General features: G+C 42.0%; 1 protein-coding gene across 1 annotated transcript in view; it reads right to left on the minus strand.

Moving 5' to 3' along the window:
* The window catches only part of Syt9 (synaptotagmin 9), a 163,739-nt gene extending 141,552 nt beyond the window's left edge, over positions 1-22,187 (minus strand). The window contains exon 1 of the mRNA XM_090348253.1: positions 22,043-22,187. Within this exon, the coding sequence (XP_090204379.1) occupies positions 22,043-22,187 (145 nt within the window). The remainder of the gene's footprint in view (positions 1-22,042) is intronic.
* Between the last annotated feature and the right edge of the window lie 1,573 nt (positions 22,188-23,760).

Consider the following 23,760-nt stretch of genomic DNA (forward strand, 5'->3'; position numbering starts at 1 on the left):
AAGCCCATTTGTGTGAGTGCTTCTTACTCTTCCAATTTGTTTTCATCAGTACCAGTTTCCAAGAATCACTTGGAAACTCATACCTCTTCCCTGCTAATAGCTGTAAGAATGGGTGAATCTACATCTTTTATGATTTTCAGGCTTTGGGGGATAGTTTTAATCTTACTACATGAAACTGTATCTAGTTTTGTGCCTATATTATTGTATTCCTGTAATAGAGAGCACAGAGCCAAATGAAGTCAAAACAGTGTCAGGTGAAATATGATAAATGACTGCCTTCCACGAACTAGCTATCAGAGTTACTGCACTGGTTCTGCACAGTACTTACTGTGGCCCCAAGACAATCTTCCGGAAGCTCAGAACTCAGTAAAAAAAAAAGAGGTTTTAAATGGTGAACAGATTTAAACAATCACTTCAGTTTGAAGCTTACTTTTATCTGCCAGTTACGTAGCATGTAGCTTTTAGCAAGTCTTTAGCATCATTGGAACCATGCCTTTCTTAGTGTATCTTGACATGCCATGCTGACAGAATCGTTCAACTGAAAATATTCTGAGTGTGATTTCAAACAAGTTGATCATAAAGTTCTGCAGCAAAAACATTGCTTTTTTGCACTGAAAACTCAAATCCAGCAAGTACTCTAGAGGAAGGAACATTATTTCCAACTAAACATGTACTAATCCTTAAGAATTTGTGCGTTCAACAATTTTTCCCAGATGCCTAACACAATACGTATTGTTAAAAAAAAAAAAAACAACTAATTCCTACCATTTGGTTAGGAAAAAGTTCACCACACAGAAGAGAGAGAGAAAAAGGGCATTAACTCTAGAATGAGAGATCATTTTGAGGCCAAAACTATGTAGCAGGTTCCATTGATAGTAGAAAGCAGAGGATGGCACATTCTGTGGCCTGGTCAGTCTCACAGATACTGTAGTTGACTGTAACCATGGAAGAGTTACAAGGAAAAGCAGCAGATTTCTATCTGATTTTCCAGAAAAGACATCTCTGGCTTGCACTAAGGGTAGATTTGGGTGACCACAGACAGGGAAGATGCACCCTAGGTACTACTGTAATACAGGGAAAGATGAGGTAGCATGAAACAGTTGCAATCATAAGAATGGAGATGGGAGACAGAAAGAGAAATAATCAGGAAGTAAAAGTGGCGGGAGTTACTGCTGTTGGATAAGGGCAGTCAGGGATGGCAGTAATGGTAAAAGAAAGTTTCTAGAATTACTCTAATTTTCTCATTTGAGTGACTAAGGCTGAGGATGGTGTTACCCACTGAGATAAAATAAAGATAAATCAGTCTGGAGTTGAGGGCATGACAATGATTTACTTAATATCTGGGGATCAGAACTTAGTCCAGGGTTTTGTATAATAGTGAAGATGAACAGAGCCTGCACACCAGTGGAGAAGAGCAATCAATGAATAATCTCAATTATGATAAATGCACCATGAGGAAAAATAGTCAGGGAGAGAAAAGAGATGAAAGGGATCTTTTTTTAAAAGGTACTCATTGAGCAGAGAGGCTACATGTAGTAAGAAGGTGCTATGTAAGAATTTAAGCAGAACATCATGTGTTGTTAAGAGCCACAGGATGCCTGCAGTCTTAAACATATTGAGCATGAAATTAGTCTTAGTCTTTTTGGGGTGGTCTGTACAGTCCAGGCTGGCATTTGGAATGGACACTGGAGAAAATGCCTTTGGGGGAAAATGACCAAATGCGTCAAACTCAAAGTGAGAAACATTACCATCTATGGGTCAAGTAGAAAGAAGAAATTCAGGGGCAATCAAAAGAAGGGGATTTGGCATCACAGAATTCGAGGGAATAGAGAACAGTGATCATTATGTTAAATGCAACAGCATTCCAACAACTGAAGTATGCCCACTGGAGTTAGCAATTAGCAGGTCACTGATGATTGCAGCTGGAGCAGCCTCTCAGGAGGGGTGGCTTTGGGAATTGGGCTACAGTAGTTTCAAGAAGAGTGGGGAAGAGGGAATTCAGCAAGTAAGTGACTTATGAGCAGTATAAGAGCAGAAAATACTCACACTGGCCCAGAGTTTAGCAAGGCAGGGAGAGTCATCAGAGGCCATGATGGAGACAAAGAATAGAACTGAAGCGGGGGCCAAGCCATCCAGTGAGCTGCATCTGAGACTCTCTGGCTTTTAGGAACTAAGTTTAACCAATCAGCCTTCACTGAGCCAGGATGGCAAATCTAGGTCACCTAGCATTTCTCATTCTAATGGACTTGAAAAAGCTATTCGGAAACCTGTGTGGAGGATTGAGTGTGATGAAAGTCAAAACATAACAAATGATGTTAGATGATGACTGAGCTCGGCCATGGAAAAAGAACTGGGGACCTGCTGCTAAGTTTCCAAAAAAGGTGTACTTATGGACAGCTGTTACATTCAGTAAGGGGAAACTTCGCATGCCTCAATCCATTCCACAGAGTGTTGGCTCCAGAAGTTCAAGATCATGTTCAGTTACCCATATCAAGGAGGATGAGAAGACTGAGAAGTCATGGACATGAGGACCCAGGTGATGGAGGAGAAACTAACCAAGAAAACTAATGCAATAATGGATACTAAGTAATGCCATCCCATCCCCCCCACCATCTTGGCACCTTGCTCTAAGTCCCTACTTGTTCCTCACCTGAGGAACACTTTTGTTAGGTTTAATTCTTCACACCATATACAGTTTTGGTCTATATAAACTTTGTGCTAGCTGCATTCCAGGCTGTGAGTTTTGGAGGGACCTGAGTCTGCTTGCAGATGCTGGCATTTTAATAAAGACTCCAAATTTTGCCTCTTAAAGTATGACTTCTCTGTATTTCGCTGATCAAATTCTCAGGTAACACTAATAGCATATAAAAAATGACCTTAGGAGTTCTGAGCAGAATACACAATCTATAGCTGTGAATTACAGAAACACGAATGTGAACCACAAACTCTAAAATACCGGCGTGAGGGAATTTCACCAGAAGCAAGAGAAGCTAAGCTCTGACAAATAAACAGGTGGTTATATGTAGATGAACAGGTAATGGACTTACAATAGAATTCTTATAAGGGTATACAAGCCAGAAATAAAGGCTTCGGAAATAAAGTTTTAGATCCATCTAAATACTTCTTTCTTCCTTTCTTTTTGCTCTTTTTTTCTCTTACACTTTCACTTCCTTCCTTTCTTTTTCTTCCCTTCATTCTTTCTTTTTCTCTTTGTCTCTTCCTCTCCCTCCCTGTCTCTCACTGAGGTTTGAACTGAAGGCCTAGTGCTCTACTGCTTGAACTATACCTCCAGCCTGTTTTATTATGTTGTATCAGTTATTTTTCAGACAGCAGGTTTTTTTTTAACTAGAGACAGGGTTTTATGCTTTTTGCTTGGTCTAGCCTCAGAGTGATCCTCATATCTCTGTCTCCTGCATAATTGAGATTACAGATGTGTACCATACACCTGGCTTATTTGTTGAGATGGAAGTCTCCTTAAATGTTTTTACCAGGAAGAATTTACATGTGGGACAGAGGCAGATTTTATGTTTAAAATATCTAATATATTTAATACTATATATGAAGCTGTGAATTACCTCTGTGTACTCAGCTTTTACCCCTCTCTCTCCCTCTCCCTCTCCCTCTCTTTCTCTCTCTCTCTCTCTCTCTCTCTCTCTCTCTCTCTCTCTCTCTCTCTCTCTCTCTCTCTCTCTCTCTCTCTCTCTCTCTTTCCCTCCTTCCCTCCATCCCTCCCTCCCTCCCTCCCACTCCCTTTCTCTTTCTCTCTCCCCCCTCTCTCTTGTCCTTCTGAGAACAAGTAGAACTTTTTTTTTTTTAAGTCAGCAGAGCTAAACCCAGAAGCATCCATTCTTTCCTGGCTCCTCTGAGCGTTTGCACACTACAGACCTAGGACATTACTCAGAATACACCTCTGTACCACTAGTAACTAGCTCTTGCTCATTCTTTCCCACAGAACACCCTCCCCACCCCCAACAACTGTGGCACCAGCCAGCACCTCATGCTCCAGGCTTTTCATATTCTAGCAATACTTTCCAAGTGTTAATTCCCAGGAATGCAGGGTTTAGAGCAGGTGTGGCCCTATTAGGCAAGACACTTATCAAGACAAAAAGGAAAATTCTCCCTAAATTTACATTAAAAATGAACTTAGACTGTGTATAAAAACAAATAAAAAAATTTTCTTGATCTCTTCCTGAACTTAAATAGCAAAACCAACAACAACAAAAATCTTTGTGGTGATTTAAGGGAAGAAGGCTACTTAGCTGGATGAACAAAGCTCACACATGGCTATTATAGTCCAGGTTTCTACATTTATGTACATCTTCCCTTAAAGCAGAGCCCTTAAAGACAACACCCTTTGCAACCCTCCATCATCATCTTTTTCTCTTTTTGAATTTACTAAGCCTTGTAGATTTTTATCTATAAAAATTCACCACATATGATGACACTATGTAAACATGTGTATGTGTGTGTGTATATATTTCCTGTGTATCTAAATATCAAAGCAATACCCTCTGAGGAAAGTAGATTTTCACAAGAAATTAATTTTAACTGATTCAATTCATCATGTAAGAGCTGTTACCAAGGATACCAAATAGCCCAAATCACTTGGCTTCAACTTGCTTGTTAAATCAGGATATATTAACAGAAAACTGTGAAGAATTATTGTTGTGTAAGTAATCTGGCCAAAAACAGTACCGCTCCCCTGTGTTCCCAAGTCTTGAACTCAGTTAAAAACATTCCAGTCTATAATAACACTAAAAATATGCAAAGAATTTTCTGGGATTGGAATTGGGTGATTAGTATTTAGAAAAATGACCATTAATAGTTTTGCTTTAATTCACTTCTTGATGAAACACTGCACTGAGAATGGCTACTGATTTGATCTTATCAATCTGAAAGCAGCGATTCTCACCATGGCAGTTAATTGAGCATTCAGGTAATCTCACTGAGTTTGTCCAAAGTCAAACAGCCCATCACTGTGCATTTAATAATCCAGGCTACCATTTAACAGATGAAGCTAGAATGTGCTCTGAAGCGGTGAGAACTAAAGCACTCAGAAAAACAACAAAAAACGGACACCTAAGGCTACAATAATTTTTGCACATTTGTATATTTAAAGAGGAAGCAATGGATTGTTATTCTCTCCAAAGGGCACAATCACATTTCTTACAAATAAATGTATTCCTGTCCCCCACTCGACCCCTGCCCTCCCCACCCATTTGTTAAAATCTGACAATCTTATATTTATCGTTGTTAGCTTTGGAGTCATGATAAGGAAAACTTCACCTACCAAAAACATGACAGAAACTAGTGGTTGCCACTCAGGATCTGTTGGTTTCTTTCTCCCCAATTTTCCAAACTATGAGATAGTTATATTTGAAAGCTTGTCAAGCTGAAAGACTCTGTAGTTCAATCTCCTCATGGTTAAGAGTGGCCATGTGACTACATCCAGAGCAATGGGATGTAAACATAAGGTTGCATGGGATATCCAGACAGGAAGCTCAAAAAGGTGGCTTACATCTGGCATCCTAGCTACTCCAGAGACTGAGATATGACCATCATGGTTCAAATCCCATCTGAGCAGTAAAGTCCTTGAGATTTAACAATCAAAAACAGTTGGAGGTGTTTTCAAATGGTAGCGTGCCAACCTTCCAGTTAAGAGAAAGTGCCCGGGTCCTGTGTTCAAGTCCCAGTACTGAGAATGAAATAAGGAAGGAAGGAAGGAAAGAAGGAAGGAAGGAAGGGAGGGAGGGAGGGAATATTAGTAATATCTTCAAATTGAAACCTCCAAACACTGGTAATTAGATAAGTTAACACTGGTAAATAGATACCCCTGGTAAATAAGATGTAGTACATTCCTATAATGGAATATTAATTCATAATACAAGGGAAAAAATCTAATGATACATACTGTCATATTGCTGGAATTTAAGGCATTGTAAGTGAAAGAATTCAGCCACAAAGAGCTGATAGATTATGATGTCACTTACATGAAATGTCACATGTGAAAAGTAGTAAATTTATATAGACAGAAACTATATTAGCGGTCTCTCGAGGTGAGAAGGATCAAGGAACAATGGATGGACATGACAAATCTTCCTGGTGATGAAAATATTCTACAACTGATTTATAATGACAGTCCCAACAACTTTGGAAATTAAAAACAAACAAAAAAAAGGATCTGGGTCTGATTTATCCATGGTTAGGTCCTTTGATTCAATGTTTGGTTTACTTTCATTATTGCTCTATTTTATTTCCAATGACAAGTTAGAGTTAGGAATATTCACCTAAGTATAGGCTTGGCTGGACTCCACAGCCTGCATTCTACAAATGCTCTTATTGCCATTCTACACTCAGTGCCTATAATTTCAGCTTCCAGTTTTTGTATTTCTTTTTACTGAAGAGCTCTCTAAAAGAATTCAATTTTAGACGGGCCGGGAGTTTGGCCTAGTGGTAGAGTGCTTGCCTAGCATGCACGAAGACCTGGGTTCGATTCCTCGGTACCACATACATAGCAAAACGCCAGAAGTGGTGCTGAGGCTCAAGTGGTAGAGCCCTAGCCTTGAGAAAATCCAGGGACAGTGCTCAGGCCCTGAGCCCAAGCCCAGGACTGGCAAAAAAAAATTCTTAACATAATCTTTTTCTTGGTGAATATAAAATGCCATAAATATCCAAATCAAACATTTAACTATATATTGCTTGTCTCCTTGGCATGTTTGCTTTTCCTATTGGATGTGTGTGTGTGTGTGTGTGTGTGTGTGTGTGTGTGTGTGTGTATGTGTGTGTTATATGGAAGTGAAGTACGGAATTCTTCCGTTTCTGAGGTGTATAACTTGTAAACTGTCAAACCTGACTTTACACATGTAAAAACTGCTTTATCAATTAAACATTTACAGCTGCCATCTTTGTTATTTGTTGTACTGTTTATGAACATAAAAACAAATCTCATGTAATGATATCCTTTTGCACTCCATATGAGTATTACAGGAATATTAATTCAATTAACCACATTAACTCAACGAGGCTTTAGAAAAAGACATGGCAGGGACGACATAAAATCTGTAGGCAAACATTTTGTACTTACTCATTTATTTAATGGAACTATTTTCTGGACATAAAAAGAAACAGGCAACACAGGGCTGACTCTGACAATGCTCTTCTAACAATTCAATTGCCTTCCTTACTACCTACTTCCTTTCCTGGAGCAAATCTGATGCTCATTCCTAGTTCTATGGGACCTGATCACCAACCCTCCAGCACCACTACTTACTATAAAGGCATAGCCTATGACAGAGTTCTAGTTTTGTGAGTCTGCCCAACTTAAATCTCCAAATTTTGCCAACTGGGACAACTGGAAGATGTTTGTGATTGAGTTGCTGAAGCATAAGACAGTACAAAAATTAAGGGACCAAAAAAAAAAAAACCCAATGAAACAAGAAAGAGCTGTGATTTTAATCTTTATCAGTCAGCTCAGAGGATCTGCTCAAACTGGACCTGTGAGGATTGGATTTCTCCCCCAGAGAAGACTCCAGTAATCCACACATAAATGGACTTTAAACTCTAGTGTTAGAATCAATGCATTTTTTTTTTTTGCAACCATACATGGAAGGAGAAAAGCAACGCGGGACTTTCTAGTTCTCTTTGTAGATGCTCTGAAATAAGATCCCACAACATGATGAACTTTAGCTCCCTAAAACTAAAAGCAATACACACAATGGATTTTAAAGTCCAAGAAGAAAGCTGACCTATAATTTCAGGATATTACAGTGATGTTAAATCTAAAGTAGCCGTCACAGTGGAAGAGATTAAGAAAAAGCAGGCAGCCCTGTTTCTCAATCCCTCGAAACAATCCAGGAAACCTTCAACTCTGAGTCAGCTTTATCAGCAATTGACATTATATAATTTGAAAAAAACCTGAAAATACCTTTAATAAAACAAATGAGTATATTTAAAATAAGTGAATTCTCCAAATAAAATGTTGAAAGTGCTTTTAATGTGGCCTTCTCATTTATGCCTAGATTCTTTCTCTATTTTAGAAATTTTTCTGACAAGAAGTTAGTACCTTGCAAGATATATACCTCTAAGAATCCAAGGTCTGGCATTTTTCTGTAACTTCATGACCTAGAGTTTGTATAGAGCCTACCTACCACATGGCTGGTCATATCAAATACAGAGCAACTGATAATCCCATTAGACGCATAGTAGTAATGTGGCTATGGCTTCAGTGAGTGCTAACACAGTGCAACTGCATCCTACAGTGATCTTTTCTGCAGAATTTACTAGTTGTGCTAGTAGTTGCTGTACCCATCAAGAACTTAGGGTTTCTCCAATTGTGGTTTACAAAAGTGTCAATGATACAAAGTAAATATATTTCTTAGATCTGTATTTCTTTACCTAATATATTTTATAAAACTTTAGTGCAAATCGTTTGGACAGTTATTTTGGACGTGGATGTGGGCTGAGGGCTTACATCTGTAATCCCAACTACTGAGGAGGCTGAGACCTGAGGGTCACAGCTCAAAAACATCCTAGGCAGGAAAGTCTATGAGTCTCTTATCTCCACTGATCACAGAAAAGCCAGAAGTGGAATTGTGTCTCAAATGGAGTTTAAGTTTTAGCTGTAAGCACAAAACAAAACAATACAAAAGAAAGAAAATGTGAAGGGATAGCATTCAGGTCCTAAGTTCCGTTCTCAGTACCAGCACAAAAAGGCAATAAATGCCTATCTTTTGGAACCCTGGAAACATAATGTATTCCTATACACAGATATTTTAGGTGTCAGACTCAGATTCAGCCAGTCAGGACAGTAAAGTTGTGCTCCCAAAGTTTCCCAATTGGTTTTGATGAACAGCCAGAACTGAGGACCTCTCTTCTTAAGACCTCTGAGCTCTAAGGAAGTTTAGGCTCAATGGAGTTTTCCCCTGGTCACTGCCAGTAACTTCTTCCCAAGGTCACCCCAATCAACTTTCCTGGATATCTGCACCAGTTGTCAAATACATCTTGGAACTTAACCTGTCGAAAAACCAGTATCATTTCCCCATAAGACATGCCTTATTTCCTGTAGTAAACTAATGAATTATACAATGGCTGTCCCTGATAGATGTTTGGGAATCAGGTTTACCTACTGAATATTATTGCACTATTTTACCTCCTAAATATCTTTGGAAGGTATTCACTGCCTCACAATGCTGCTTTTGCACTTCTACCTAGTCTTACCGCATAAAAACTAATAAGTGTACCATGTGCTTTTGTTAAACTGGTCCGCCTGAACCTCCCATTATTTGATCACTACTGTATCCCATCACTTACCCTGCAGCCAGGAAGCACTCCTCAAATCACGAACTTCCCCCACTCCTGGAAAAGTCCATTTTGCTGCCTTCTTTACTATCCTCTTTAAAACCACTCATCATTCTTGGTTAAGTCAATATCCATGTACTGATAACACTTTTGGTTTTTTTTTTGCCAGTCCTGGGCTTGAGCTCAGGGCCTGAGCACTGTCCTTGGACTTTCTCAAGGCTAGAACTCTACCACTTGAGCCTCAGCACCACTTCTGGCTTTTTCTATATATGTGGTACCAAGGAATTGAACCCGGGTCTTCGTGCATGCTAGGCAAGCACTTTAACCACTAGGCCAAACTCCCGGCCCTGATAACACTTTTAAAAAACACCAGCCCTTCAGTTCTTTGTACTCTCACTAGGTAATTTGTCTTTCACTTCTACCTCAGAGTCTGATCAAGTCCTGGAGCTGAGTCATACAAACTGCAGCTTCTCCACCATCATTATTTTTTTTTTGCTAGTCTTAGGGCTTGAACTCAGCCCACTGTCCTTGGGTTTTCTCAAGGCTAGAGCTCTACTACACTTCAGCCACAGCATCACTTCTGGCTTTTTTCTATGTACTGAGGAATCAAATTCAGGTCTTCATGCATGCTGGGCAAGCACTCTACCATTAGGCCAAACTCCCGGCCCCCATGGTTATTTTTTTAAATGTCACTCTCATCTTCACTGCATCCCAATCATCATTCCACCATCAAGGCCTAGGTCCCATTAATCCTACAATCCTTTTCCATGTCCCATACTTTTTCTCTCTTTAGCTCCACGATCTTCAAGTCATTCTCATCCTCTTATGCTGTACACCCTCATCTATTCTGCCATTCTTCTTCCATTGTTACACAGATGCATAACTCATGTTTAATCACAAATGTGACTTTCTCTTATAGCTTAATACCAACACAAATGAATGTGGTATGAGTAATAAAACACACATGCTAGGGCTGGGAGTTTGGCCTAGTGGTTAAAGTGCTTGCCTAGCATGCACGAAGACCCGGGTTCGATTCCTTGGTACCACATGCATACAAAAAAGCCAGAAGTGGTGCTGAGGCTCAAGTGGTAGAGCTCTAGCCTTGAGAAAGTCCAAGGACAGTGCTCAGGCCCTGAGCTCAAGCACAGGACTGGCAAACACACACACACACACACACACACACACACACACACGCTAGTGAATTTCACTAGAAATGCATGTTCACCTATTTTTAGGGAGCCTTTTGTGTCACCTGGCAAGCATGCTCCACTTCCCTCCACTCTCCAAGTACCTTAGATAACCATCATCATCATCATCATCATCATCATCATCATCATCATCATGCTTGTTTCAAGCCTTGGTTACTTCTGACCTATCTTACAAGCTTCTAACCTTGCCACTTCCTATTCCACAGCTAGTGGAAGAACAATCAGCAGACAAACTTCATGCGATCCTCTTCCCACATATACCTAACTGTGGCTATGTTCTGCCCTGACTCCTTGACAAGGGATGAACTATTTGAAAACTCTTCTGCATGTCTCTCCAGCAAGTCAATCCTCTGTATCATTTCTTCTATTTTCTCTCCAGCATCTCTTTCCTCTAAAAGCCATGCTTTGAATCCTTTCCTCTTTCCCCTCACAGATGTTTCTTCTACTCTTTTCCCTTATGTTTCTCCTCTCATTGTCTTTTGAACAGATTCGAATCAGACTTCTGTCAATATGGCTTTCCTCAAAAATCACTTCAGGGATTCCCATGCATTTCTATGGTGCAGCCAGTGATCAGTTCTGGGTCCTTATCGATCTCATTTGACCTACTGGATGTATTACATTCCCTCCTCTCAATACTTCACATACAGGATACCACATTCTGGATTTTTTTTCCTATTTCATCTGCTGGTCCTCCTCAGCCAGTCCTTGGTATATCTTCCATCCCCACGCTGTAACCACTTAGCAGGACAGCAGCAGCTGATATTGCTGATCGGTCTCTCCTTTTTGATGCACCTTCTTCAGCTTGGCTTCCAAGCTAATTAATATTCTTACTTGAATTTTCACCATCATCTCTGCCTTCCTTTGTGATTTCTCAACTTTTCTCCAACCCATTAGGGAGTTCCAGAACTCAGTCCCTGACATATTCTCACGTCTTTTCATGTTGCCCTCCTACATGCTTTCAGCTAGCCTCATTGTAATATCATTTATATGCAAACAATTCCCACATTTATACCTCTAGTCTAGACCTCTCCAAAATTCCAGACTCAAATAGCCAACTTTCTATATTCTATTTCCCTAAGTTGACTCATTTTATAAGCATTTCCAACTTGACACAGTCAACTCTGAACTTCCTATCATTGTCCTTGAACTTCTTGTCTTAGAACTCTATTTTCTCCTATAGGCTCAAAACAAAATCCTGGAGTTGATCTTGATTCCTATTTTTCACATTCTTCACCCATCCAGCTCTACCTTTAAGTTGTTCAGGTTGGGCCAGCTCTGACCACTTCCACTGGATCTAACTCTGGTCAAAGCCACCATTTCCCACCTGTATCCACACAACAGACTCAAACCTCCTCTCACTAATTCCATCCTTATCCTTCTCTGCCCCTCTCTTCCCATCCCTCCATCCCTCCTTTCTTCCTTCTTTATTACAAGGTCTCACTACATACCCAAGGCTAGCTTTGAACTAGCCATTCTTCTATCTCAGCCTCAGTGCTGGAATTTCAGTTGTGTAGCATGTGCCTTGATAAAATGTTTTTTATATATTGGTCAGAGTGATTGGTTTTCTTTCTAAGTCATGTGTTTAGCTACTTTCGGCTTAAAACTTTTTATTCATTTCCCATCTTACATTGAGTAAAGTCATTTTCTCCACAGTGGCTCATTCAGGCTCTATAATCACTGTGCCATCTCATGCATGTGTATTTTACCCCTTATATCACTAATATAACTTCATCTTCCTCCTTTCAACATGTAAGTTCCATGAGGGCCGGTTTTTTAATTTTCGGTTTGTACAATATTGCTGTACAAACTACTATACACATGTATGTACGGTGCTGCATCTAGCTGTGCAGGCATTGTATGTATAGCTATATATCACATGCATATATCATCTATATTATATCTACCATCTATATATAACATCTATATCTCTATATCTATTGTATAGATGATATATATAATAATATGTACATATATGAATGGTAGCGGTCCCATAAAATTATAAAAGACCTGAATTATTCCTGTTGCTTAGGGATATTTTAGCTGTCTGAACATAAAAAAATACATTCTCCCATATATTTGGTAATAATTAATACACAAAGCTACTTCATTGCCACTTATACAAAAATACAGCACACAAAGTTCTGTTCAGTACACAGCGTTTGATAATAGTGATAAATTGCTATGTTTATGTATTTACCATACACTTTGTAATTTTCCTTTATACTTTTGATACTCCTACTTACATTTTTAAATGCTTATTGTAAAAAGCATGTTATACATCTACTCTCATCTCTCAGTTAAGAGGCCATGCCCCTTGTGCTTGCCTGTCTAACAAGTATGAGGCCTGGACAAGCCTTATCCGTCAAGGCTATCACATCACATCTGGGTTTATAATGTATGCACAACAATGAAATTGCCTAACAATGTGTTTCTCACAACCTATTTCTGTCATTAAGTGACTTGTGAGTAGACCAAAAACAGAGCCCAGCACAGAGTAGATACTCAATAAACATATGATGTCAAAACGAACAGCAGGCCTACTTATAATCTCACCAATCCAGGGTCCAGAATAATCTAGTTAAGAGATAAATCTGCTTACCTCAATATTTAGCTTAAAATACTCCAATGGTTCTGTAATACTATAGCTAATACACACTGAAATGTGTTTGGTAGCATGGTGTGTCCCATAAATGTGACAGGCAAACTAGATATGTAGGAGGGGAATGCATAGGAAAAGTAAACAGTATGTGACATAGCCAAGAGCATTCGATTCAATTATGTTGAAGAATTACTTCTTGTATTAAGATCAAAGAACCATCTTATGGCTTGGTAGGGTATTGGGCAGTCTCTCATACTTACTCTCTCCTTGGCCCTGTAACACTAGAGGAAATAAACTGTGTATGTTCACAGACAAGCCAATTGCAATGCAACTGAACACATTTTTTTTCATTATTGAATAACCAGGCAAGGAAGCAAGATGTCACTTTTGGCATCATCAGAAATTATAGCTAGAACCCAGATGCTTGAACCAGATGTCTACGCTTGCTGAAGGCAGTTTTTACAACTATATGAGGTAATTATACTTGAGTTACAGGGTGACATGATTGGGAATCTAAACTCAGTAATCTTCCATTCAGTGATTCCAATCTGTCAGGACCTCTGCTCGAACAGGCTGAGAGGACATCATCACCACCAGCTGGAACACATTTCTCATGGGGCCCCAGGGCTACTGGAAAAGCTGCCCTCATGAAGATTCTCCCACCCAGATATCTGAGACACTGGGCTGAAAATGGATTCTCTGGGCTTACCATGGAAAACTCTACTTTCCAGCTTTCTGCATCAGAGCATCCCAGCTCAGTTCTCAATGGACTCAAACAGTGGCCAACAAGGATTTCCATGATTTTCCTTATCTCCAAATTCTCAGCCCACACTGCACCTGGCCTATGTTGTATCCTAGAATTCCCATCCCACTCCCAAGTTCCAGTCAAACTGCGCCACCCAACTACAGACTCCACTTTACAAACCCACTAAAGGCAGCTAATTACTTCTCCCCTCTCTTCCTGTACTGTATCCAGTACATCTCTCCCATCCTGCTTGTATCTTAATTGCAATTATTATTTTATCTCAATCCCAGAGGGGCAGGAAGCTTGTCTAATGTTTCTTTGAATTACTGAAGCCTAACCTAGCACATGGCACTTAAGGGGCATTCAATGAATGGTTTTTGAATTCGAGTTAATTTTAATTAGAAGAGATTAATCAGGTCAGCGCAGCCAACATAAAAACTGCCATAGGAGGACAGTAAAATGGGATGGGGTAGAAAAGAAAACATAAGGGAAAGAGGCAAATGAATTAGATAATTTTTCTTATCTCCTTTAACAATGAAGTTTCAACAAACCTCTACTGACACATCCTTGAAAATTTAAAAGACAGTAGGATTGACTGATTATAGCCAGAAATTTGAGTTTGCTATACAGTACTCTTTGACATAGTATTTACATTCTATATTCTATGAGCTGATTTGATAGAATATTTATATTCCAGTTAATGCAAATTGGTGAGAAAAACATCAAGAGTCTCAAAAGAAAATAAAAATAAACTGGCACATGGGAGGGAATGTGCAGAAAAATCACATAAATATAAATATTAGTAACTGAATGCTGGGCATCAGTGGCTCATGCCTATAATTCTAGCTATTCAGGAGGCTGTGATCTGAGAATCGTGGTTCAAAGCCAGCCCAGGCATGAAAGTCCATGAGACTCTTATCTCCAATTAACCACTAGAAAACTGGAAGTGGCACTGTGGCTCAAGGGACAGAGTGGTAGCCTTGAACTGAAGAGCTCAGGGACAATGCCCAGGCCCAGAGTTCAAGTCCCACGACCGAAAAAAAATAAATAACAATAAAAAATAAGTATCTGAAACAATTACTCCCACAACAATAAAGCACAAACAGAAACAACCAGGAAACTATTTAAACTCGGTTGAATTAGCGATCTTTTCTTCCCATTATACAACCTATTGACAGTGAATTTACTCTAATATATGGCAAATGCAACTGACATAGATCTACCTGAAATCAATTTGATCCCACTTTTGATAACATTTAAAAATTCTTCCCAAAGTAAGCAAGACATTACAGAGATATTTATACCAGAAAAATAATCTAGAAGCTAAAAATGCCTCCAAAAATGGTTTAGTTAAAAAAAGATACACCAGTTTCTCGGAAGAGATGTAGCAATCACCACATCAATAATAAAGATAACTGGACAGTAATTATTGGTAACAGGACCCCATCCTGTAAAAATGACTAATGCTTATTGAGTATTAACTATGTGTTAAGCATTACAGTAAGTATTGACATACATTATGTGGGAACTCATAACATAAGATTGCCAGTTTTAGCAAGTAAGTACAGCAGAAGCCAAGATCAATTCTAGTTTCAGGAAAACAACAAACAACTACTTTGTATAGATAGGTCTCATGCAATAGTATACATTGTTATTGTTTAGTTAAAGTTTAGATTGAACTGTCATCCTGTATTTTATCTAGATACCTAGTAACCTACATCCTTGTAATCAATTTTACTGATGAAAAATGAAGAACACATAGGCGTTAAATGACCTGACCAGGGACATCAACTAATACTGAAAAAATCCGATGATTGTAAAAATCAGGTAGAAGAAAAATGTTATCTATAGATGATTAGAGGTAGGTAAAACATGTGTAATTCCCCCATGGACCACAACTGAAAGGAAACATGGGCAGGTGACACAACTGCCAGCAATACACAGTTACAATGCCATGCATGCCTGGAGTGTTGATTCTGGCCACTGTACTGCTTCACATTCATTTCCCATTTCATGGATAAAGAGTGAAATCATTGGTTCAAGATCACTAAAATAGCAAACATAGGATCCAATGCTGACTCCAAGTTCTGGCTCCTGCAGATTCTACTTTGTCACCTTGGTTTCCTGACTAATTCCTTTAAAAAGTTTTCAGGTACAATTCTACTAACGTGGATATGACGTGTTTTCTCTAATAAAATACAGGTACTAGTATGAATGAGTATTTCAAGCACATCTGCAAAGCCCAGTCTTCAGGTTTTCTTTAGTGTAAGTCATTACTAAAACCAACCAAATGAATGTTTCTCAAACATCGTGATGCAGAATTAGAGCTACCAGGAAGATCAATTATCTTCACAAATTCTGTTCACAAGTGACCCTTTTAATAGGAAACTGCCCTTCCATCATGCTTCTCACTTAGCCCTTCCCCTCTTTTCATATACTCTTTTGCTGGGCACTTGTCAGTTCCTTCAAGTCGCTTGATGAAGAAGAGATTTCTAAGCTTTCTCTGTAGAAAAGTCTGCACGCATACACAAACACAGATATACTCAGGTGCTTTTTCCAGGGGAAGCGTCACCTGTGCTTTGTACATGAGAGAGAATGTGAGGATGATTTCTCTTAGCTGTCAGCTTAATTCTTCCCTCAGAGTCTAGCCCACATCAAAAAGTGTGTGCTTTTGATTGTTTATTCTCAAAGAGGCATCTGGCCACAGGGCTGCCTCTGATGCCTTTACCATGGTTTGCTTTTGTTCCCCCCCACACACACCCCTTGATAATTATTACCTCTTGACTAAACCACTAACTGGTCCATGTAGAGGAATCCCACAGAGATAAAAACACACTTGTTTAAATACAATATTTATGAAGAAGACCTAAAATGTCACTAAAGTAAATGCAAATGAGATCTCCACATATTGTGTATCCAATATGCCACTCGTTTCTTAGAAGACTCTATTTCCTGATTGCAATTAACACAATTAATCCCATTATGCATAATCAATCCAATATCTATTCATAAATATCCAGTGCTTTAAGACTGGTACTCTTCTGACCATCTTGGAAAATTTGAATTAAAGCTAGTATTTAATCATGATGATCATTTTGAAGACTTTTCCTTAAAAGCCATATTTGATTATTATTTTACATATATATCTCCTATTGTGTGATTTCTTTACCATTCAATACAAGGTGACATTAGTGAAGGATCCAAGGTTTTTCTGATCTTTAAATGAAATACAATTTGGAAAAGATCTCTCTGTGTCTCTGTCTCTGTCTCTGTCTCTGTCTCTGTCTCTGTCTCTCTCTCTCTCTGATACTAGGGTTTGAACTCGGGGCCAACACTTCTTTTGCTACGGTTAATTTGAGAGAGGGTCTTGCTTCTTAGAATTAGTGAAAACACTTTGACCATGATTCTCCCATATTTTGCTTCCCATTGAATGACAGGAAGGTGCTATCATTCTCAGCTTCATTTGAGATGGAGTCTTGAGGACTTTTCTGCTCAGGTGGACTTGGAAGCATGTTCCTCCTCCACCATTCTGTATCAATGACTGAGCATTCTCAGATTTTGGTATCATGGCGGAGGTGGGGAGCCATATTCTGGAACCAGTGTCCTTTAGATGCAGAGAGGAGTGTAAGTGTGATATGACCATCTAAGAAACTAGTCCCACTTACACTCAACTCTTATTTAGTTTAGTTTACTTCTCATGTCTACCAATCACTTTTGTTACACTTCTTTAACTTTACTCTGCCCAGTGTTCTTAAGGATCCTGTAAATATATAGACATTTTCAGTAGGTCTGAGATGGACTGGCAACCTGTCTAACAAGCCTCAAGATGCTGTTAGACCAAGACAGGAGCACTAACCAGCCAGGTCTTAGAGGGCTGTTAGGACAATGAAGTGAGCTACATACAGTGCTTGTTACAGCCAATCTGTGGTTCACACCTGTAAATTTAGCCAGTGCAGAGGCTCAGATCTGAGGATCATGGTTCAGCATTAACTGGGCAGAAAAGTCTGTGAGACTAATCTTCAATGAAATGTAGAAAAAAATGCCTTGTAAGTGGAGATGCGGCTTAAGTTGCAGAGTACTAGTTTGAGCAAAATTAGCCAATCAAGAGTGTGAGGCCCTGAGTTCAAGACCCAGTTTGAGCACAAAAAGAAATGAATGAATAAACAAATCAAAGAAAGCACTTAGTATAGACATAAGTATTACCATGGAAAAGATTTAGAAGATACATATGTATGTATATATATGTATATGTATATGTGCGTGTATATATATATATATATATATATATATATATATATATATTGCCAGTGCTGGGGCTTGAACTCAGGGCCTGGACATTGCTCTTGGGCTTTCTCAAGGCTAGCACTCTACCACTTGAGCCACACAGCACCACTTCTGGCTTTTTCTGTGTATGTGGTACCGAGGAATCAAACCCAGGGCTTTGTGAGTGCTAGGCAAGCACCCTACCACTAGGCCACACTCCTGACCTCCTTAAAATATATTTTAAAACTAGAAATTGTATACTCCAATTCTCTCTTTTCTAGATGTGGAAACAGTAGATCTAGAGAAGTTGATTGGTACCCCTCACAGCTAACGGTATATAATGGAGAAGAGAGATGAGACTAATTGTTTCCTAATGCAAAAAGTACGCTCAAGATCAATGAATAGGTGTTTAAGATAGAGCTTTTAGTTCCCGACAAAGGAAAACCTTTTAGCATGAAATGTTGCCCTACAACCTCCTGGCAGTGACGCCTCCAGTTACAAAGTAAGAGCACAGGTTCTTGAACATCTTGATGATGTTCAAGAAGATATCCACCTCTCAGAATAATCACCAGCTGCAGGACAGTTTAGCTGCCTAAAGAGGTATCACACACTTGGTATGAACCAAATGCTCACAAAACAGAAACCTCCTCTCCCTCTCTCCTCTCTTTCCAAACCTCTGCTCAGTAAATGGAGTTGCTCATATCAAAAAGCCTCAGAATCCTCTTTTATTTGTTGTTGTTGTTTATTTGGGGGTGTGGTCCAGTCCTGGGACTTGAACTCAGGGCCTGAGCACTGTCCTTGGGCTTTCTCAAGGCTAGAGCTCTACCACTTGGGCCACAGTGCCACTTCTGGCTTTTTTCTATGTATATGGTACCAAGGAATTGAACCCAGGTCCTCATGCATGCTAGGCAAACACTCTGCCACTAGATCAAGTTCCCTGGGCCTCAGAATCCTCTTTAATCCACCTTTTCCCCCCTCTGTGTCCTGCCCCCAAGTTCCTGTACTTTAAATATGGTCTATAATCCAGGGTTCTTCACTATGTCCATTACAATGTTTCTAATCTATCCTTAATGCTCACCTCTTTCTCAGTGTTTCAAGTAGCTTCCTAACACATTTCCTGTCTCATCCTTGCTCATCTACAGCATTCTCTCAGCACAGCATTCAGTGTTGTCACTTCTCTAACAACTTATAGAAGATTTGTATTTCACTCAAAGTACAATTCAAAGTCTTTAAAGGCATTCCCAAGACTCTATATCCTCTGTCCTTTCCAGCCACTGATTATAATTCTCATTGTTTTCTATCTCCAGCTGCCCTTGAAGTTACTCTTTCCTGAATCATAACACTAATACTCCTACCTCCGGACCTTTGCACTGCTCTTTCCCTGCCTCAAGCACACCAGTGTACAAATCAGCCTTACCCCAACTCTGAAAAAAAAAACCACACAAAAACAAAACGGAGCCACCATCCTAGATACAGTATCATTCTGCTGGGAATTAGATCTGCTTTTCAACTTTCAAAGTGAAATCTTATAACTAAAATCTTAATGGATCCTGAGAAAACAGCTACCACTGGATGGCCCTGACTAGAGAAAGTGGGAATGTGGCATGCAAATTGACATAAAATGAAGTCACCCATTGACAGACAGGACTCTTTGGGTACTGGTGTGAGGGCAGCTGTCCATGGGTTGTTCTGTTTTTCACAGAGGAGAGCTGGTGAGTACTATTCACATGGTATTGTGCAATGCAGCTTCTTCAGCCACTCAGCTTTTCAGGCTGGGAGATTAAGGCCACTCTTGGCTTGGGCAAACAGCTTCAGAGGAACAGAGATAAATGCGTCTGATGTAAGAATTAATGTGAGTACTGCAAGGAAGGAGGAAAGTGGAGGGAAGCAGGCCTGAGTACAAGGGCCCTGAAGGAGAAGGTGCACTTTCCATGCTCATCTTTGGCCTCATTTCCTCTCACCTTGCTCTTGCAGCCTCCCTCCCCTGTCTCCAGAGCAGGCTACTCCCTAAACACAAACCAAAGAGCTGGAGGGTCAGGAGCCACCCTAGAACCAAGTGCCCTAGTTTAAGAAAATGGAGCCCAGTGTTCTGGAACTCAAAGAGCAGCAAGGCAGACTCTTATGTACTTCTGCTTCTCAGCCAAGCAACATTTCCTCTTAGGAGGAGGATTCTGGGTGATTCTTCTTCCAAGACTGTTCATGGAAACTCGCTCCTGGATCCCAAGCACAGAGGCAGATCACTGGCCAAAAGGGTTTGAAACGCTAAACACACAGTACAGGCACAGGCACCATTCATCTACCTTCTCTAGAAAAGCCAGAAATGGCTTCCATAGGATAAGAAGGAAAATTGGAGGGCCTGGCTCAGAAGAGGAAGTGAGAGCTTTCTTTGGGTAAAGTAGGTAGACAATGCAGGACACAACTTCTCAGTTTAGGGTCATGGTCTTGGGCCTCCTGGTGTTGAGATAAGCTGGTGCTCATTTTCACACCTGTGATTAATGTCTAGCCATGAGTGATACACAAGGTGGATGCTACACCTCTGAAAACTCACTAGGATTAATATTTCTCGACTTAATTCTCCCCCTTCGAAGCAAAACATCAGTGGCCATTTGATAAACTTTACTAATGAAACCACAAGCAATGGGAAAAAAATACAGGAAATCTGAGAAGTAAACTTTTAACAGCTCTCTTTACACCCCTCCCCCCAACACACACCTCACAAATATCTACCAAGAATATACTACTTAAGTCAGGACCCGTGTGAATGTCTTCAGCAGTTAAATAGTTCTCTTCTTTTATCCTTTGGGCAAATGCATTTTTATATAATGGACTGGCTGAAAATGAGGTGAATTCAAACAGAGTAATTTGCCCAGCAATAGCTGCTTGCCAATATTTATACACAGGAAAATATCAAAGGCCATTTTCTCGTCCCATTTTTAACAATCTGACCACAATATGCCCTTCTTTTGTTGCTACAAAGCACTTAGGTGGAGAGATCATTCGAGAAAATGATTCTGCCAGGTGAGAAGCATCTCTGAGAAATAATATTCGAAAGAAATGTATCTTCCAGGGAACCAGAATGAGAGGACAGGGGAGACCCGGGGTCTTTGGAAAACCCAAATCACATCGGGATAACTCCCTCTTCCAACCTAATTGGTCAGATGCCAAAATAAATGAACTTTTCAAAGTTAGGAGCTTCGGAAACTTTCATCAGGGATAACCATAACCGCAGTTGCAGAGCCAGGACGGGCGAGCCCACCCACCGCGGCGTGCTGAGTTGGTTGGCTGTGGATCCAGCTGGGAGTCCAGGCCCAGGTCACCTCGGTGTCCCGCGACCCACGGGGAACAGATTCGGGCTCCATTACCCAGGACCTCCCCACCCTCAGACCCTGTCCCACCCCTCCGGGAGGAGCGGAAGCAGGGGCTGAGAGCGAGGAGGAGCAGGTCCCGGTGGGATTCAGCGGCCGCCCAGCCATGCTCAACTCCCAACTTCCCTGGAGTTTCCTCCGGGCTCCTCTTCCTTCCCGCCGCCCCGGAGGCCTCCGCGGCCTCCCCTGGCTCTGGGCGCAGCTCCTGCAAAGGGCTGAGGCGGGAGCTCGGGAGGCGCCCCCGCCCCACAGGAGGCCTGGGAGACCCAGGAGCGGGTGGCGGGCGTGGTTCTTTCCTCTCTGCCCCCAGCCCACCCGGACTCGGCCTCGCGCAGCAACCTCCGCGCGGGTCCGCGCCTGGTTCCGGCACCGGGCCACCGTGCGCGGCTCCTCGACCCCCCCTGCCCCTCCCCATGCGGTCACCCCGCGCCCTCCGCCGGTCCACACCGACCTTCTCACCCCAGGCCCGGCTCTGCGCACCCCCCCCCCCCATACCCCGCCTGGGTCCCATCCCAGGGCCCTGGCTCGCGCCTGGTGGCGGCGGCGGCGGCGCAGCGACACTCACCTGGGTCGCGGAGCCGAGGTCTGGCTCGGTCCCGCAGGTGGTAGATGAAATCTTGGCAGCTGTCGTGTTCCAGGGCCCCGCGGGCACAGAGCTCGGCCAGCAGCTGCAGCGCCTGGTGACAGAGCGCGTCCCTGGCCCCGGGCATCGCCCCCCCGCATCCTCGGACCGCGCCGGGCAGGCGGGCGCGAGAGACAACCCTCCGCCTGCCAGCTCCGAGCCGCCGCCTCCGGGCGGCCCGCGATCGCCGCCGGGGACCCGCAGCCACACACGCTAGGAACCCCAGCCCCAGCCCCCGCCGCCACGGCCTCCCACCGGTTGCATGCAGCTCGTCCTCTGCCCGTCGCTCGCTCGCTTCCTCGCTCGCTCGGGCTGGCTCGCGCTCCCGCCCGGCCCCTCCGTCCCTCTCCCGGCACCGAGGGGGAGGTGGCGCCGCACAGCCCCGCGCGCTCTCCCTCCCCGCGCTCCTCCCGCCACTCGCGGCCGCCGGAGGCGGGGCCGGGTCAGAGGGGCGCGCGGCGGGCCGGGCTCGCCGCAGCAGCCGGCGCTCAGGCGCTGCCCGGGAACGGGGGGCGCTCGCAGAGAATGCGGTGTGAGGTGGGTGAGGGGGGGGACTCAGCTCCAGGACCCCGCACTCAGAGCGGCCTCGCCCAAGCTGGCGGAAAAGTGGGAGCCGGTACCTGCTCGGGGAGCCCTCGCCAATCATCCGCCGGGATGCAAATCCACCCTCGGCGTCCAACACCCTCGGCCTCCTAGCGCCCCAGGCGCGCTCCTGGGTGCCTGGCACAAAGGCTGCAATCCGGACCTTGGCCTTGGAGAGTGCCTGTTTCGAACTTGAACTTGAAACTGTGGGCCTGAAGGGGGCCACACGCTTAAAGGTGGGGCTTGGAGCCACGACTTCCAACAAAGAGAGGCCTTGGACCACTGGTAATTTGGAGAGAGTGGACGTTTTTCAGCATACCTGAAAGACAGTGAGGCTCACCCAGAGCTTCATAGTTCCCAACTGGTTTTCTAAGCGACCGATTGGAAATCCAAGCATTGCCAACGTTTCTCCAACACCCAAAGAGAATGTTTCACAATATGGGATATTTGCAAGGACCTCGAGATATCTCTCGTCTCTCCATCTCTTCAGAGTTCCAGGCAATAAGCTCAGAAATAACCACGAAGTATTGCGTCCTTTTACATGGGTCAAGTCCTGCCTCACATGTCTTTTGCATAATTTCATTAGCTTACCCGAAATATTTTTATACTGCCATCTCCATTTCTTTTTTACTATTGTAAATCCAAAGACTAAGAGTCAAATTGCTCAAGTTCATATATGAGGCAAAAAGTAACTTGATTTTTCTCTCATGGCTATTTGTATTTATATACCAATGTCAAGTTCTATTCTAGGATAATAAAGGTAGAATTTAAGTGGCAGCTGCATTCTCAACCATGTTTCCATTTATTTCTAGGATACCTCAAAGGAAATCATATTGCCTTGAAAGGTAATTAAGAGTTCTGTGGAGTGTTCACCCCAGAGGCAGGACTTTAATGGTGAATGGTTCTAGGGCTTTTGGAGCTTATATAGAAATTACAGAAAGTAATTCTAATTACTCAGGAGTCTGAGAGCAGATACATTCACGAAAAGGTAAACTCCTTTCCCTTACAGGACAGGTCAACAATGTATGGAGATGTGTGTTACAACTGCACAAATACAACATCAATGCCACTATACCAAA

Source organism: Megascapheus bottae, chromosome 16, assembly GCF_031878675.1.
Source record: "Megascapheus bottae isolate mThoBot1 chromosome 16, mThoBot2.hap1, whole genome shotgun sequence".
Lineage (NCBI taxonomy): Eukaryota > Metazoa > Chordata > Mammalia > Rodentia > Geomyidae > Megascapheus > Megascapheus bottae.